The sequence below is a fragment of the Diadema setosum genome, chromosome 13, assembly GCF_964275005.1.
Source record: "Diadema setosum chromosome 13, eeDiaSeto1, whole genome shotgun sequence".
In the NCBI taxonomy this organism is placed as follows: domain Eukaryota; kingdom Metazoa; phylum Echinodermata; class Echinoidea; order Diadematoida; family Diadematidae; genus Diadema; species Diadema setosum.
Genome location: NC_092697.1, coordinates 36,446,081 through 36,464,980, shown reverse-complemented (window position 1 = coordinate 36,464,980; position 18,900 = coordinate 36,446,081). Strand labels below are relative to the sequence as shown.

The window sequence follows — 18,900 nt, the reverse complement described above, 5'->3', positions numbered from 1 at the left end:
AATTACAGTAAAATTTGACATATCATTACTTTGTCGATTAAAAATATATGTCGTCCAGCGGACTGAATACCACAGTGCGACATTGACGCTGTAATAAGTCAACATGTTCCAGAAGGTTTAATTATGACTTGTACGAATTCGAGTTCTGTGCGTTAATGAGGAAGAATACACGCCCCTCCCATGGGACTTTTATTAGCTTCGATCTTCAAATGCAATGAAGCTGCCTAATATCGAAACGTTCGGTATTTCTTCAGGGGAAAAAAAGGGAAATTTTCTATGTCAACCTGCATCTACCTGTCATCCAAACCTGAACATTACACTTCATGCAACTCAGAAGTTAAATATTTCTCCGTAGATTAAAGAGAGAAGTTTTTCATCGACCTGAGTATTAAGGAGTCTATCAGAGAAATGGTGATCGAAGAAAAAAAAAAAAACCCTCCCTAATGAATTAGATTGTCGTAGGAAATAAAGAAAAAAACAGGGAAATGATCTTTCTTTTTTTTTTACATTAAGGAAGGTCGTTTGTGCAGATTGCTTTACAACTTACATTGAAATATCGTCTTATATTGTTTGAAGGATTCGAACTTAGAGTAATTATTTGACTAATTACCCTCGTTTTAGTTATTCTTCTTACACATTTGTAATTAACTTTAAGGAAAGATTCGGCTATCAAAAATTTAGATGAGTAGCAAGGGTAATCAGGGTATGACAAGAAGTAATTCATATGTAACGATGATTTTGCAATCCTTATAGATTGCTAAAACTGTTTTTTTTTTAAAGAAAGACGGCACAACCCTGCGCACGTCAATGACATGCACGCGACATACCAGCTTGAAGGTTAGAGACCGTATGATACGCTATGAAATAAATAATTTAATTTCTTTTCTTTTTTTAGCTTCCTCAGCATCCACTTCCCAATTTTGACATTTATATTGGTCATGTTTGTCAATAACGACAAATGGAAAGATATCCAGGTATTAATATTGTCTATTCAAAATAATTTGAGACCTATAGCTTATTCTAATTAGATGCGTATGTCTCTGAATATTTTCTTTACCACAGAGACTTTATCTGACATAAGCCATCAAGCTGAAATAAATGAATCAGCAAGAAATTAAAAGAAAACAGACTTTCAGCAAAAAATTAAAAGAAAACAGACTTTCATGATAACAAAAGATGTTATCATCTGTATACATGCCAAGGCTACCAATGAAAGGAATAATGCAAATGTATGTCATCTATACAGTGTATCAAATGACAGGTTGAGAGCAGGCTCTGTCGAAAGAGGAGAAAAATTTCGTGCTGGTCTGTGATAAACGCCATATTGTCTGACCAGTTACGCGCCATTTCTCGCTCATAATTGAAAACGTGCGGCTCTTGTCCAGCCTGCAGGACGAATCTAAGCAGGGGGTGGTTCCTGATATGATTATACCGGAAGATATCTCTATCTCACAAAAAGAGCCTCTTTTCTTTCAACGTATCAATAAAGATACACCCTACGGGGCTACAGGACAAGTGCCATCTGCTGGACACATTGCCTTGTAATCACCTGATAATTAAATTCTTTCACTCCTTCTTTTAACTTGTTTATTCTAATTACGTTTGATAAGATGACTTTTTTCCCCTCATTTGGACGGACATAGTTTGACTCCGAAAATTTGCCTATATATATGGAGTCGATTAAGAGGTAGAAACTGTACATCGATTTGAAGATCTTACTGTGCATCTCTGTCGGTAAGTGCAGTAGAGTGCATGCAAGGACTCATTTTTATTCCATAGTCATGATTATGGAATGCTTCTATTAGAATCACTTTGTAGGTGTGTGTGTGTGTGTGTGTGTGTGTGTGTGTGTGTGTGTGTGTGTGTAGGTTCATTTTGCCACGTTCTAATTACATTCCAAATCATGTATACCGTTTATGTGTTTTACCTTGTTACTGACCTGTTTTAATTTTCTAAAAAAATCTAAACTCCTGATGCTTTTCTTTGTAAATCTTTAGTCTTCCTCGCCTTAATTATATTACCTATTCTTGTGCACAGGTTTTCCCTTTTTTGTAAAAAAGAAATAAATAAGATAAAAGAAGAAGTTAAGTCTAATTCCAACGTATGTTTGGAAGACCAGCTGTGATAACGGTGAAATGCCTTTTTAATTAGGCAAGATGAATTAAAGGACAATAAGTCTCAAAGGGTATGGTGAGGCACCTTTTCAAGACCAAATATTCGGTAATCAAGTATCTGACGTGTTGGTGTTCAACGGGTTAGATACCCAACCAATATATCCGTTTAGAGCAATTCAAGAACGCATTGCAGTTCTCATAGCATATTGTGTAGTGTCCCATGGATCATATTTGAGATTGAAACGAAATTAATCCTGTGTTATTCATATATCTTCGCTTTCCTTGTGCTGCTCGAATTTGTTATCAACTGGTCTATTATGGGACTATGAATCTCTTTCTGGCTTCATGCTTTCAGTGCAAAGTATCTAGTTGTCAAAATATGATACCTTGGACATCAATGTCATAAATCTTATTTTCTGAATTGCAATCTATTTTAAGAGTCATCACCAAACCCAAAACCAAAAATGGCCAAGGCTCTCTTCTTCGTTCTTGCCGCTCTCCTCTTCGTCGCCGCCCTCGCCGAGGTCGAGATGGACGAGCAGGCCGAGCTCATCGACTACTTCATGGCCGAGAAGAGGGGAATGGGAAGGAACATGAGGAAATACAAGTGTAAGTATAGACACCATCATCACATTTATTCATTCTTGTAAAGTTTACAAAAGAGAGAAGTGGTAGTTTTACTTTTTTCCCCGGGAACTCACAGTGAGATACATGAGCGCTTCAGGTTTGTTATGAAGGAACTTTCAATATTCCATCAGTGAAATAACTTTGTGCTATCCACAAATTTTATGGAGATTATGGATATTGATTTTGTTGGGCCTTAACATGTATGCAGATAAGGAATTTTATATTTGCCCGCACCAAATATCTAACGCGGTGGCAGATAACTTCCGCGAATGATAATTTTGCTCCCTACTGGTGTCACAAATCCAAAAAAAAAAAAAAAACAAACGCATAGATATAACATAATTCAGATATTTTCAATTACCGTTTCGAGTGGTTACGAAGTTAATTTTATTTCGTCCATGTAGTTACACTTTAATGTGGAGTTAATATTTTGTGTATATTAGGTGGGTATATAACATATACATGTTTAAGCATAAATATATAAAGATACCATGTGATCAGCTTTTTTGATGGAACGATAATCAGAAGCTTTCGAACAATGGGTTCAATCATTTGGTTTATTTGATGTTCATCACATTCTTTGAGTTTGTATGTTTTTAGCTTTCATTGGAATAGTTTTTGCATCGGTCTTTTTCTGAATATGAGATTTGTTGCTTCTAATTCCCAGACTGCCAGCAGTTTGACCAGGACTGCTGGTGCAGCAGGAGGAACGGAAGAGTTGTCTTCTGCAACGGTGAGTCCTCAGAAATTAATAATTTATAACAGAATTTGTCCGTGCCATCAAACGTTCAGATGGAATGAAAGGAGGCAAAATTCGTAGAATCTGAACATTCATCAATCTATTTATCTACGCGAAGCGTAAACCAAAAGACCACGTAGTCTTTCTCTTGTGTTTTAAAAAAACAGATGTCAACATGGAACAACTTATTTTAAAGATTACGATGACACATCCTGTTCTACATTCCATATAGGCCTAACACATTCAGAAGTGTGAAATGAATTATTTCTTTTGTCTACATTACTTGAGAAACTAAATTACCAATCATCATAACGTATTGTTTGCTCTGAAACCTAATATCAAGTATGCAAAGCGGCAAATTCATTTTTATCAAATTTATTGCTGAATAGCAATGAATTACAACCACCTCCGAATAAAAAGCATGAGATACGGTAGTTACGAAAGTTATTGGGTAGCCCGAGGACTGTTAGAGGTTCCATTACTGCGTAATGATATGATAGTCAAAGGAATAGATCAATATTACTGGTCAACAGGGATGAATATAAACCGATGTACATACCTATGGATGTAGAAGTTGCCGGTATATCTACTGATCATGACTGAATGTCAGATCCAAGCTTTGAACATTTCATAACGATCCGCCCATAAAGATTATTCCATGTACAATCCATATGCATGTCATCTAACATGTCTAATGTGTAAATGCATAAAAATGTTTGCATTTTGTGAATGAACCAAACGAAACAGAACATGGATGATATTATTTCCAAATGCAGGAGCTTTTTATAAACGAGAAAAAGACCTAAGGCCTAATGACACTTTTGACATTCTGTCCTCTATTTTAGTTTTTTTTTTCTTTGTTTTTATCACAGGAGCTGGAAGTGGTGCCACTATCTAAATCTTTTCTGCCAATTATTTCGATGGACCTCCGATGACCTACCTGACCAATTCGACGATTCTGATTTCCTCTTAGTAGAGACGTAACATTGTATTTTCCATGGAAATTTGAGTATTAAACAACTTATATTACTACACACCTTTCTGCCTGTGTTGATATTGTACTACCTGAGTGGTATAGCTAGTAACATTAGTATTATAAACTTTGTACGTTGTAACTGAACAAGAGGGAAAGATCTTATCAAGAACTCGAGTTCGGTAAATGTCGTAAAGGTGGGGGACATCTTTTTTTAAATCGTTAAAAGTTTCACTTTTGTCAATTCCTGTGGAATCTACGGTCATTATAAAATGACACATGTGCTGCATTCATGACATAACAATATGTGCTTGCGTTATGTGTGTGTGTACGTGTTCGTGTGCGTGTCGCTGGGATACACAACACAATGCATATTAATGCACACATGGACACGTATATATGTGATAACAAACTTATTAAAACTTAAAGGTTCATTTTACCTTTGGGAACAGTGATTTTAAATTTTTTTCAAGATATCATATTTGGTGCATATGTGTAGATCTGTTGTATCACAAACCAGGCTTCCATATAAAATTTCACAATAAAGCCTAAAATATGATTAGATATCAGTATTTGTCTTAATAAGCCACAACTGTAAACGGTTTAGTCTGTAAACATTTTCATCATAATTACTGTTCACATTTTGTATATTTAATAATACTTAACATCGATACTACGGATTCCAATTTTTACATTGGTTGTTTCTATTTCTAACTCACATTTTAGAACTATTTCAAAGCACTACTGCTGGGTTTTTGTTTCATCTGCAAATGAAGGGTCTGTTTGCAAAAACCGATAAGTCCATTTTTGAAGATTTTGAAGTACGATCTCTGTCATGAAGTACAAAATAATACCTTTTAAATGATATATCGGTCACTACATATAAAGGTATATTTTTGAAGTTATGGTCAAAAGAAGCAAAACATTTCTTATTATTCTTTTTATTTTTCTTGACCTTTAATCGCAAATATCTCCATTTGGCAAATATGGACTTATCGGTTTTTGCAAACAAACTCTTCAAATGGTAAATTATGTCTTTAAGTGTGATGGCAGTAATTAAACACTCCATCCCGTCGGGAAAGCACACACACAAACAAACAAAATAAAACAACGCAGTGCATATCAATGCACACATAGGTCCCACGTACTGGCATACACACACGCACGCACACACACACACACAGACACACACACACACATATATATATATGAAGAGCTTGCAACCAAAAGGCGCTAAATCCATTCCGGCTACTTTCGAGTAAATTGATGTTTTTTAATTACACATATTACAGCTTGTTTATTCATTAGCTCTATGCTCCTAGTGGAAGAGCCATCACAGTAGGTAATAAAAATGCACATTAAAAAAATCCTGCACACACCATTTATTTTTTATGAATTTTTATATTTCAGATTTTTTCGGATTTAGCGCCTTTTGGAAGAAATCATGGATTTAGCGCCTTTTGGAAGAAATACTTTTGAGTTGTTCAATAACATTGGTATTAGGGAATGTCATTAATGTGCAATCCAGGTAAATACTAGAGAACTGCATAAATTTACATCACAGTAGCCACACATACCCACACACACACACACCCACCCAAACACACACCCACATACACATACACACACAAATGCACCAAAACACACACACATCAAAATGTGAAATCTTTCCCAGCATGCTGCTTTAATTTTACTCATAATAGCAGCATACTGTACACCTATTCATTATACATTCCACACATGCAAAATACAACTGCAGCAGCAACAACAACAAATAAAATACTTTGATCTCCTAATGACACTTTGCACTGAATATCATGAAGTCTATACAGAAGGTACAGCGACTCAAGGAAAGTGAGGACTTGCAGAGATTGTGAAATCATGTTGACTGATAGTATTTACTTCAGGTGAAAATAAAATACAGGTTGTCATGCAGAAATCTGACTGCAACAGACATGAAAACAAATCACTAAGATAAGCCCTCACATTGTATGCTTTACCGATTAATACTAAGAAAGCATCGCAAGGCTTTGCTGGAGGCTTTTTGATTTGGACTAACCAAACATCTGTTAAAAAAAAGAAATGTCAATTTACTAAAACTGTAGTACTTATTAAGAAGGCAACAGATGCACATGAAAGCACATCTGTGGACACAACTCTTTGTTTATACGTAAGTCAACAGCAATAAGGCCTACATCTAGGCATCTGTACTGTGAATCACATTCTCTTTTTTTTTTTGTCTTCTTACCATGCTCATTTCTAAAAAGTCATTTACAGCCAAAACAGGAGGTTTACCGCATGAAATGCATACCATCAAGTCCATGGCAGAATATCTCAACTAGTTAAAGTGCCTGCCCTAGGAATCATAATGTCTTGCCATAAGCTCGAGTCAGAGTTCCCTTCATCATTGGTGGCCACTGTTGCTTTATCCTAATTGCCTGAGATGTCCACTGTATTCAATATCAAGGAAGTCATCAAAGCACGGGCCACTAGGTCAGCCCCTCACCCAATTCCTGTCCACCGCCTCAATGCACGCAATATCACCTTGATGTTGTTTTCCAGGGATGTTTTCTCCTCCTCTCAGCTTACGTTCAATGATGTCAAAAACACACAGCCACTCGAAGTACGTTGCACCTACCGGCGTACTCAAGAAAGCTTGATTCAGCATTCAATGAGATTAAGACCACTGTGATGGTTCCGTTGTCTGGTTCAGTACGCATGAGCTCAGAAATGAACGATAAGCTCTGTGATTTCTCGCAATCCTCTGATTCACTGAAGAAATCTTGGCCTTTCATGTACTGCTATGAATGCATCCTGTCACCCTCCTGGTATAAGGCATGGTAAATGTCATCGATGTGCGCTTCTTCTTCTTGCGTATGAGGCAGCGGCAGCTAAATAACGTCCCTCAGTTGTTGTAGCCAAGTTACAGTCTCAGGAGTAGGGTGTGTCAGGTCCATGTTGTCAGGAGGGCGGAGATCAGGGCACTCACTCAAGATGTGTTGAGCAGTCTGTTCTGGTGCACCACACTGGCAGGCTGCTGACGGGCGTAGCCCCAACCGATGCATGGCTGCGTTGAAATGCCCAACTCAGGTTCGAATCCGATTTAATGACACCCACTCCCTCCTTGGGAGGTTTGCTCCTGGGGGGACAGATGTATTGGGCGTGAGGAGGAGTTGGGCAGGTCGTTGGGTGTCTTGCCAGCTCAGTGACACTTGCTGCTTGCAGATATGCTGTAGGTTGTATGACTTCCAAGGATGATTTGCCAGTAACCTAAATTGGGAGAAGAATAAGAGAATTCAATCAAAAGTAATTAATACCGATGGCTTAGAATATCTGTCCATGTGTAGCAAACACAACCTCAAACTTCCAATTTTGATACATTTCTCAATAGCTTCTAGACAGCCATAGTGATTTGGAGCAACACTTACTCTACTAAAAGACCAAAAAGAAAGGGACTAGTTTGATTTACAGATTTTTTAACATATTTTTTTAATGTTTAATACAACCATAAAAAACCCACTAATGCCATCATATCAGGATTATAAGATCCATCAGTGAATATTAGACAGGCTCTATCTAATTCTATCATTACCAGGGCAATGCACCCGTGCTGCATAGACCAACTCGAACAGTTAGAAAAGTAGGTATCCAGGTCATTACCATTGCAACACAGCATAAGCAGTACTGTATAGACTGACTTGAATAGTTACACGCTGTAGATATACAGAAAACTTAACTGAGATAATGAGTCAAGGTAACTTCATTTATTGATTACAGTTCCTTCAACAGATAATTAGTGACATACTTGTGAAAAGGACCCCACCACGGTCTCTCTATCATCAGTACTAAATAATACGGCAGCTTACCTGTTACATCCCCACCATGTGGTGTTCAATATGGTGCTTTCTTGCACAATACAGGGCTAATACTGAGGTATGTGGCCCCACCAAACGACACTTTAATATGCATGATTGATACAGCAACAGGACCAGTTTCCACTGCATACAATGTAGCAATACACTTCATTTGGCATACTCGTGAAGTAGGCCCCACCACTGCGTGTCGGTACTAATACTACAGCGGCTCGCCTGTTTATACTCGTGAATTCAGCCCCACCGTGTGGCGTTCATCGGTACATAAGCACGGTGTTGGGGCTTTCTTCCACAGTATACAGAAAACTTGTGAATGTGGCCCAACCAAACGGTGTTTACGAGCAATTGATACAGAGGCGGGGCTGATTTCCACAGCATAGTCCTCCCTTTCTCCCGTTTTTTTTTTCTTTGGTCTTCATGTTTTATTCTTGGAAAGACTCCCTAATGTTCCTCGACTAATTCAACAGCCAATTCAACTATAAGTACAACCCTAACCTAAATTTAAACCCTAACCCTAACCTAACCTTGCTTAATTGCTAAATGCACGAGTGCAAGCACACTGCTGTGGGGCCGATTTCACGATTTTGCCCTTCATTCTATCCTTGGAAAGACTTCCTCATGACCCTTGATTATTCTTACCATAGGTATACAACCCTACGCTAAACTAACGGCATACACTTGTTAAATAGGCCCCACCACTGCATGTCAGTATTGGTTCACATCAGCTCGCCTGTTTTATACACACGCAGCCCTGTTGCTGCAAGTCCACCCTATGTTAGTAACGTTAGTAGTAATTTACCTTGCTTGGCATTGCATCGCCGAAAAGTACCCTGTTTATACACACACAGCCCTGTTGCTACTGTAAGTCCACCCTATATACGTTTTTTTAGTAGTAGGCCTACTGGTAATTTACCTTGCTTGGTATTGCATCGCCGAAAAGTACCGGTAAATTTACCCTGTTTATACACACGCAGCCCTGTTGCTAATTGCTAGCTGTAAGTCCACACTATAATATCTGGTAGTACTTTAGCTACTAGTATAGGCCTAGTAGTAAATTTACCTTGCTTGGTATTGATTGCATCGTCGAGCAGAACCCGTAGATCAAAAGGTTTAATTTACTAAAACATATTATATAGTACTAACATTTAATAGAGCTGTAACGTTAGAGCTCTACACTACAGCCTTGTACAGGTAAACATTTAGCTGGTAGCCAACACGTAAAATACATAATCAGCTGATAATTTACATTGATGCACGACGAGCCCTGTTTGTGGTGCCGGTGCATGGTGGGGCCCATTTCACAATTTTCCCCAGCAGATTATTGATCCCATTGAATGATTAACTATAAAATTTGTAATAAAACCCAAATATGACATTCTACGTTGCTCATAAATCAACTCAACATGTTCAAAATAGAGTATGATGCCCATCTCGGTCCGAACACCAAGATGCACATATGGGACTGACTTAATCTGGGCGTCGTACAGATAAGTAAACTCACCTTTCACAGCTGTATTTCCACTGCTTAGCCTTGCATTTCTTCAACACTGCTTCATTTTTCCACTTTTCGTACCACTTTTTAGATCACCGGCAGTCTTGAGTCTTTCATCCATTATGAAACTGTCATGTACTTTCGACTGATAGCCATGGTTCTGTACAGCACTACAGACAACAGTGGTGACCGTGAAGAATTGCCATTGAACTATGTAGTGCAGTATCGCTGCATGTAATAGTACGTGTTGCATGTTCTCATTGGTCAGAGCACCCCTAGCTGGCGTGCTCTGACCAATCAGAGACCGGAATAGAGAAATTGGATATAGCGCCTTTTGGTTGAAAGCAAAAATGGATTTAGCGCCTTTTGGTTGAAAGCGTGAATTTCATACTTGATTTTTTCATATTTCCTCAAACAATTTTGATTAAATTTTTAGTGCCTTATATGCACATGACAAAGATCTGTTCGAATCATGCGAAAGATGGAGTTCGATAAAAATTGGATTTAGCGCCTTTTGGAAGCAAGCTCTTCATATATATATATATATATATATATATATATATATATACATATATACATATATACATATATTATATATATATATATATATATATATATATATATATATATATTAAAAGGTCCGTAAAAGACGTTGTTTTAACGAATGGCAGATTTTATTTTGAAGATTTATGCCATCTTCAAAATAAGATCTGCCATTGACTTGACAAACCCCTACGGGGGGAAAATCGTGAAGAAAACATCTTTCACGGAGTTTTTTCACTGCTGCTATTGTGATCCAATGTCCTCTTAGACTCCGAGCAGAAACCTTTGCTGTTTTATATATATATATATATATATATATATATATATATATATATATATATATATATATGTATATATGTATATATGTATATATATATATATATATATATATATATATATATATATGTATATATATATATTTGTATATAGAAAGTTTCATCAAAATAACGCATACATAAAACAAAGTTATAAAGTGCTATATTTTCACACATTTTCAGGAAAAAGTTATATTATTCAGTCAAAGCCATTCATGCACATCCGAAAAGGTAATGGTATCGACACCTCTCAAATCTCCATTTGACCTGACCATAAAACTTTAATTAGGGTTCCTTTATCCGACATGAATACTATTATGAAAAGTTCTTTGCAGCAAATTTTTATTGTCTTTCAAAAAACTGTAGGGACAGTGGTGTTTAGAGAAGAAGTGGATTATATGTTTATGTATCATATATGCAATATTACTGTAAACAGACAAATGGAAGAGTTCTTCTGATTATTTAAAACACTTGCACCTTTGAAACATCTTACTTTTTTTTCACTAACCTTTAACCATTTTCTTCATTTAATTTTACCTTGGATATTGATATTTACTTGAATATTGAATAATGTTGAATTGTGCCACTGTATAGCTGGTAAATATTTTTGAAGAAACGATGAAGTGTGTGTTTGCTTGTTTTTTGTTTTTTGTTTTTTTTTTCAAACCAGTATTGACCATATGATTAAAGATAGTATGTAGTGTTTGAGTTCTGCACACATTTTTTATAGATATATCTAGGTACGGTCGTGTACTTAACACGCATAAAACATCTTATGATCATGCAAATCAGATCAACTTCGAATGGCAATTGCATGAGTACCATGTCTGACATCACTTCCATACCATATAATGTCTTTCGATATTAATATATATATATATATATATATATATATATATATATATATATATATATATATATAATAGTAATAAATGGAGAAATTATACTTTCTCCTCTATTAAAAGATATTAAGATCAGAGAGGAGGCGCCATATAATATTTGATATGGACTTTCCTGCTTGCACCCTTTTTGGTCGTCTGTCATTGTGATATGACAAAGAAATGGTGATAAAAATTTGTGAAATTAAAATTTTTACTCTAAGCTCTGTATGCAGGAATACGATCATTCTAATGTCATTAAGCACTAAAAGCAATGTCTTCATAATGCATTACCTGATGGTAAAGTCATTTAAGAGTTAAAAATTTCGTAGAGGGGTTAAATACCACGTGGATTATCATACGATGTGAAGGCATTCTGGAGTACAAAGCATCATTAACAATATGTACAGCCATTAATGGGAGTACAATTTGTAGTTCATCAAAATTGTTCAGAAAACCATTCTATCTCATTTTGTTTGCCAATGTCACATTAAGATGTAAGATGAATTTAACATTCTTCATGCACACGCAAACGGCTCGTTGCTCATTCTTTGCATACACCTATGCGTGTGATTTACAGCCATGAAGCGCTACCAGAATATCTGATCTTCTAATCATTGTGACGAGAACGATTTCATTTCAAAACGAGATATTTTCAGACTTGAACATTCATTGATTGGAAAAACAGCGAGGTCCTAGTCATCGGTCGGTGGGTATTCTTGTATTTCCCTTGGTTCTTTGAACATGACTGACTTATACCTTTTTCCAACCCTAAGGTTTTCACACGTAAACGTACTATTTTCTATTTTCTTACTCTGAATTGGCATTTAAGGTTTTTTTTTTATTATTATTTTCTCACGTTCTTCTATCTCTTTTTCTAAAATCCAGCACTCAATCAAAATAAAAGAAACAAAAATAACGTCACGTAACTGAAAGTCATACATTCAAGGTAACACACACTCATCTATCAACTCTCCTGCCCCCCCCCCCCACACACACACACACACACACACACACAAATAGATGGTTGAATTTTTGCTCCGCATGCTTTGCTCTCCGCAGTACATTGGTAATTTTCATCATCTTTAGAAGATCAATGAATAGCCTAACAACAAAAAGAAATGGCTATACAATCATACCTCATCAACCGCAATCATCGATATGAAACAAAGACCAAATAGTCCCTGAGTTTCTTACCATCTTTCTCTCTTTCTTTCATTTTTTTTTTTTTTTTGGGGGGGGGAGGGGTGAGGGATTAGCATTCACCTCGGCGTATTTGTATATGCAGTACATGTATGTTGTCATGTTTTCATGGCAATCACTTGTGCACTGTCATCACGCCACGGCTCTTTGGTTCTTTCGGTTCTTTGGCTATAAAGAAAAGAGAGCTTATTTGTCTAGGTAGGACGCCATGGTCGATGTTTGCCTGAAAGTCAGATGTATGTTTGATCTTTTTTTTTTTTCATATATTCCCCGATTCTCCTTGCAATATACTTTAGGCTTTATCGCTAAAATCTTATATGATAGGATGTTTTGTGGTACAACAGACCTACACACATGCATTAAATGTCATATCTTGATTTTTTTTTTTAATCACTGTTCCCAAAGGTAAACAGGACCTTTGCAAAGGCATAATTTACCATTTACAGATGAAACAAAAACCCAGCGTTAGTGTTTTAAAGTACTTTTAAAATGTGAGTTAGGGATACAAACTATCACTGTAAAAATTTGAATAGGTAAAATTGATGTTAAGTATTGTTAGATATACAAAGTGTGAACAGTAGTTATAATAAAGATATTTATCATTTTCTCATCTCCATTAGAGGATGTCATCAAGCACCATGAGATAAGGTATATGACCTATGCAGACGATACTCAAATTTACCTTGTCTTCAAGAAGCAGCATCAGTCTACTGCTATACAAAGACTCAGTGCATGTGTCTCGGATATCAAGAGTTGGTCAATACAGAATGGTTTGAAGTTAAATGAAAGCAAAACAGAATGTATACATTTCACAAGCAGGCACAGAATTTCAAGCCCAATTAGTACGATTTCTTTAGATGATACTACTATACAATGCTGCACAGATGCAAGGAACTTGGGTGTCATATTTGATCACAATCTGTCTTTGAAGACTCATGTGAACAATGTGTGCCGATCAGCCTCATTTGCCCTACGCAAAATTGGCAGCATCCGCCAATTTCTGACGAAAAAGACAACCCAGAGACTCGCTCAGGCACTAGTTATGTCTCGCATTGACTTTTGCAACAGTCTCTTGTATGGTCTGCCTGATGCGCAAATCAACAAACTGCAGAGAGTTCAAAATTCAGTTGCCAGGCTTATTGCTAAACGTCGTTCACGTGAGTCGGTTACCCCACTACTGAGAGAACTGCATATGTTAAGAATCTGCGAACGAATTAACTTCAAGATTCTTTTGTTAACTTTTAAATGTTTGCGAAATATCGCACCGATTTATCTTCAACAGTTGATAACTGAATACCTACCCTCCCGGAACTCGCGGTCCAACAACAAATCACTTTTAATACCTCCTCCTGTCAATACACAATCTTATGGTTCTAGAGCTTTTCACTCAGCATCGCCTCAACTCTGGAACAGTTTACCTGAATGCTTGAAACAAACAGACTCAGTAGACAAATTTAAATCCATGTTAAAAACGTATTTGTTTATTGAGTAGTATTATGACTGTGTCTCATGTCTTATACCGTTACTGAAACTGTACCTTCTTCTTCTTTCTCTCTTTCCTTTCCTCTTCTTCCTTTTCTATTTTTTTCTTATTCCCATATCACCATTATAGCGCTTTGAGACATTTTTTGTAATAACGCGTTATCTAAATGTTGTGAATTATTATTATTATTATTTCCAGACTAAACCGTCTTCAGTTACGGTTTTTTAAAGAAAAATACATCTCCTTATACTTTAGGCTTTATCGCAAAAATCTTATATGATAGGATGTTTTGTGGTACAACAGACCTACACATATGCATTAAATGTCATATGTTGATTTTTTTTTTTAAATCACTGTTCCCAAAGGTAAACAGGACTTTTAAGCTTCACTATACTTGCAATGAATTGTAGATACCTGATAATAGACGTGTTTCAAATCACGATGGTTCCTCATATAACATGCGAACACACATCTAGTTTAGAAGGATACTGTAAAGTTGTAGGGGAATAACATTGTAACTCATCTCTATTCTCAGTTAAAGATGAAGCTAACTAAATTCCTTTCGGTATATTCCTTTCGGTACATGACTCTGCGTGCATTAAACTTTGGGGTTGTGGCCTTCGAAACGTCTTGAAATGAAACGCTATTGGCGAATCATCTTCCCTTTTACAATAGCGAAACGAGACTTTAACATGAGTTTCATCGTGGAAAATTATGTCTTGCTTTCATTTAATGACAAGGCATATGGAAGGGAGAAGAGAGAAAAAAAAAGAACGTGGCAATGCGTATTGTCCATGGCACGTTCACTGTGCTTAAACATTTAAGTATGTAGGCCTACGGAGATTTATTATGACCTACACATTCTGCCAAAGTTGTACATGTAGATTATGAAAAGAAAAAAGGTTTGAGACATCCATATTATTCCTCCGCGCTAGACGATCATAGATGAACATATCGTGTTTGTCCTTAGACGAATGTACATATGCTGTTGATTTAAGCTTTATCCGATACGCTTGTGACACATTCATTTTGCAAAAACTCATACATGGAATGTGTATAAGTGTGACAGGACTTTATGAATATAGCCTCATACTACAGGAAACTTACACAACTTATGTGCTGAATGCCTTGAATTTCTATTTCAATGAAGAGTAATGTGATTTATGTAATAGCAACATGTTTGGTATTTGATTATAAATGCAGTGGAAGTATTATCTGTAAACAAGAAGTTAAAACAGTAACATCATAACGCATTTAATAACTATACAGTTTCATGACATCTAGTGTATGTTTACTACCAAAGCCAGTGTTAAAGAATCCCCCTCTCCCACAAAAAAGAGGGAAAACCATCACGATATTGAATGAATTTAGCCCTTGAATTTTCATTCTAAAACAGCTAATCCCTGGTGCAAAATGTACACACGGTCCTGGCATGTCATCGTGATGGTCTTAAAACTATTACAAGAACGTTAAACCATTGTGCATGGAAGACTTTTGTATGCCGAAACACATATTTTTCTTATGACTTTCAGGTGGAAAAAAAAAAAAAAAAACCAGAGAGACATTTACCAATCGTAGGAGACAAGCCGATTGATGAAAACAGAAATGGGAAACCTTGTTTGCTGATTATCACATTCACAATCTAGTATGAGTATACGCATCTCCTGTATTAACAATCTCATAAGTCCAAGTGGAAAAATAGAAGCATTGTTTGCGCTACAAGTTAGACTACTAAAGTCAAAATACTAACATGACACAGTCGAGACAAGGAGCATGCGACACCGGGAACAAGGCCAATGAACTTCACTACTACCAACAATGATTACTGATTGGAGGAATCTATCAAAATCTCAAGACATGTGTTAAAGAAAAATTAATGAAGTCGATCACAGAGCCCAACATGAAAAGATACCGCGTGACAGGTTAGTGAAGTAAGGAATATCACAGACACATCAAAGAAGTAGTTCCACCCATGTCTGTCATCGCAATCGCATATGTGTCACAAGGAAACAACAATCAAATGGGGCGCCATATGTGTGCCTGAAGGGAAATGTGTTTACCGAATCTTCACTCCAGCTCAACTGACAAAAAAGGGGGGTTCGAGTCTACGTCACAAGAAAATGTAAGGTTAATGAACGCACTACATCAAACAACAGCAATCTAAACTTTGGAGGAATTTCTCTATAAATATGACGCTTCTGAGATGCTAAAATTCACACATCCGAAGAAGGAAGATCTTGAAGACTCCGCAGCCAGGTGAGATATCCACTTTTCTAGTTTTTAAGATTTTCCAGACTGTCTGATATGTATGAACATCATATCTTTTGGCGCACAGCAAACTGCAGTATCACTGTTGTCATTCCACTTTGCGACATCCCTATCCTATCAAAGTTATCATTGTACCGAAATGACTTCAAAACCTCAAACAAATCAGGCATTAAGCTACTTTTCTACTTGCCATACACGTAATAGCAAACGCGTGAGATCTTAACAGTGTCTCATGGTATTGATATACCAATAGAGAACAAATTTTCAACAATGTCTCAACTCTGCCAGAATCCGGCCGATACTTTTTTTTTTTTTTCTTTCAATGAAAACTTTTCATTTTTGAACGGGATGTAACAGATATCTGTGATGATTATGGAACGACTATGCAGCAATCATTCCCGGTTAATGATCACTTTTACCGGACGGCATTGTCATAATTTATCCCCGTACCTCCTCTCCAGTAACAAATCGTTTCCTTTTCAGATATCGAGAGGCATCATCAAATCCCAAACCCAAAATGGCCAAGGCTCTGTTCTTCGTTCTCGCCGCTCTCCTCTTCGTCGCCGCCCTCGCTGAGGTCGAGATGGACGAGCAGGCTGAGCTCCTCGACTATTTCATGGCCGAGAAGAGGGGAATGGGAAGGAACATGAAGAAATACAAGTGTAAGTCAAGGAATGTTTGAGTGTATGCTACTTCATGAAGAAATGCATATGCACATCTTCCTTTGCAATGAGAACACAAATGATATCTATCTTATCACATTTTGTTCGATATTTTTTTTTTTCGCTGTGACAATTAAGTGAGACGTGTTGACAGATGATTTCGTCTGTGTCTGTTCTACTGTCCAATATCTTGCAAGGACTATGCTAATGTTTGTGGCGGCCATTTCAAACATTCATTTTGCCTCTCCAGCAAAATCAACATATTTCTTCAGAGATTATGACGTTCTGCGTTTTGAAATTATAGCTACGAGGGGAAAAATATCCTGCAAACATTATTTTATGTTCAAGAGTAAAAATATAATGCTTAGTGTCGATGTTGAAAGTAACGCCGGATGATTCCACTTTGAACAATTTCAGACTGCCAACAATTCAACCAGGACTGCTGGTGCAGCAGAAGAAGTGGTCAAGTCGTCTTCTGCAACGGTCAGTTCAAAACATTACTTGTCTCTTTATTTCTTTCTTTCTGCGCATCTGCTTGTCCCATTGTCTCTCGATCCATCGTCGATAAGGTGTCCCGACGACGAAACCCCACGCAGGAGCAAACTAATTGTTCTCTTCCATTGTCTATTCTTGGGTTCATTAACAAAGACTTCTTGATATTAAAAACCTCTCCTGTCATTATATGATGTCAGTTTCTAATAATTCTGGTCTAATCAAAATAACTGCATTGACACAGCTTAAGACGCCTTTGTAGACTGCATAATTGTATTTGATCTTGATCGAAATTTGTAATTCAATTCCAGTGTTCAATGGGGAAAATATCAATATATCACTCAGATATTGATGTTCTCTCGTAGCAATCTGTTCAATTTACTTCTTTCTAAGAAAGAAAGGCATTTGTTTTGGGGAGAGTGTATAGTTTCATGTTATTACTGTTACTCTTGAGCAATAAAAACTTAGGCTCCATCTGTACGATTACCAAGTTCATAACTCGCCTCAATGGAGGCCAGTGCATTATGAATCGGACCAAGTGAGAAAGACAGAGAGATCGTATATGAGGAATTGGATATTTGTTCAAACAACATCGTGCCATTGCCATGAACTGGTTACAGCTCAGAGGTATAGCCGCTGCCCGGCAAAAAGTAGGTGACGCGGGTTCAAATCCTAGGGTAGTTCCTTCTCTTCCACTTGGTTTCCATTATAGTGCTAAAGATTAATAGTTTGAGCTTACGATCTTATCAGTGGAGAGCAACAGCTAAGTAAAAGACCTCTGTTCTTTCATCTTGTCCTTTTTTTACCAACAAAGGAGCTGGCAGCGGAGACAACATCTAAGGCGCATGATAGGAGAGATGGTAGGCATCATCTCATGGACAACCGACACCTCCTGCTGACCTGATGTGCGCGCATGTTACCAAGTTTTCCCCTCCTTTGAGTTTTATGATTTGATTTCCATGGAAAAATTGAAGCAATAAAGAAGTGTGCAAAGAAATTGGAAGCTTTTCGTGTGCTTTGTTAGTCGTTGTCAAATCAGGGCCGTAGTTTGTAAGAAATTTTTAGAAATTGACTCTGGAGAAATTGGTTATCGCGATAATTAGGTGTGTGTATTTGCGTGAGTGTGTTTGCATTGAAGTTGAATTACTCTTTACTTATTAAAGTTTCACTGACTTTCAAACTAAATAATCTATCAAACACAAGAAGTCTAGTTTATATTCAGAGTATTATTAGAGTATAT

At 36.9% G+C, this 18,900-nt stretch overlaps 2 protein-coding genes across 2 annotated transcripts; both read left to right on the top strand.

The window, feature by feature from the left end:
* The first annotated feature begins 2,578 nt into the window (after positions 1-2,578).
* Positions 2,579-4,378, top strand: LOC140237273 (uncharacterized). The gene is made up of 3 exons (XM_072317218.1): positions 2,579-2,723; positions 3,409-3,474; positions 4,353-4,378. The coding sequence occupies exons 1-3, from the start codon at positions 2,579-2,581 to the stop codon at positions 4,376-4,378; spliced, it is 237 nt and encodes a 78-aa protein (XP_072173319.1).
* A 12,639-nt stretch (positions 4,379-17,017) lies between these two features.
* LOC140237239 (uncharacterized) lies at positions 17,018-18,500 on the top strand. The gene is made up of 3 exons (XM_072317183.1): positions 17,018-17,168; positions 17,586-17,651; positions 18,475-18,500. The coding sequence occupies exons 1-3, from the start codon at positions 17,024-17,026 to the stop codon at positions 18,498-18,500; spliced, it is 237 nt and encodes a 78-aa protein (XP_072173284.1). The 5' UTR covers positions 17,018-17,023.
* The last annotated feature ends 400 nt before the right edge of the window (positions 18,501-18,900 follow it).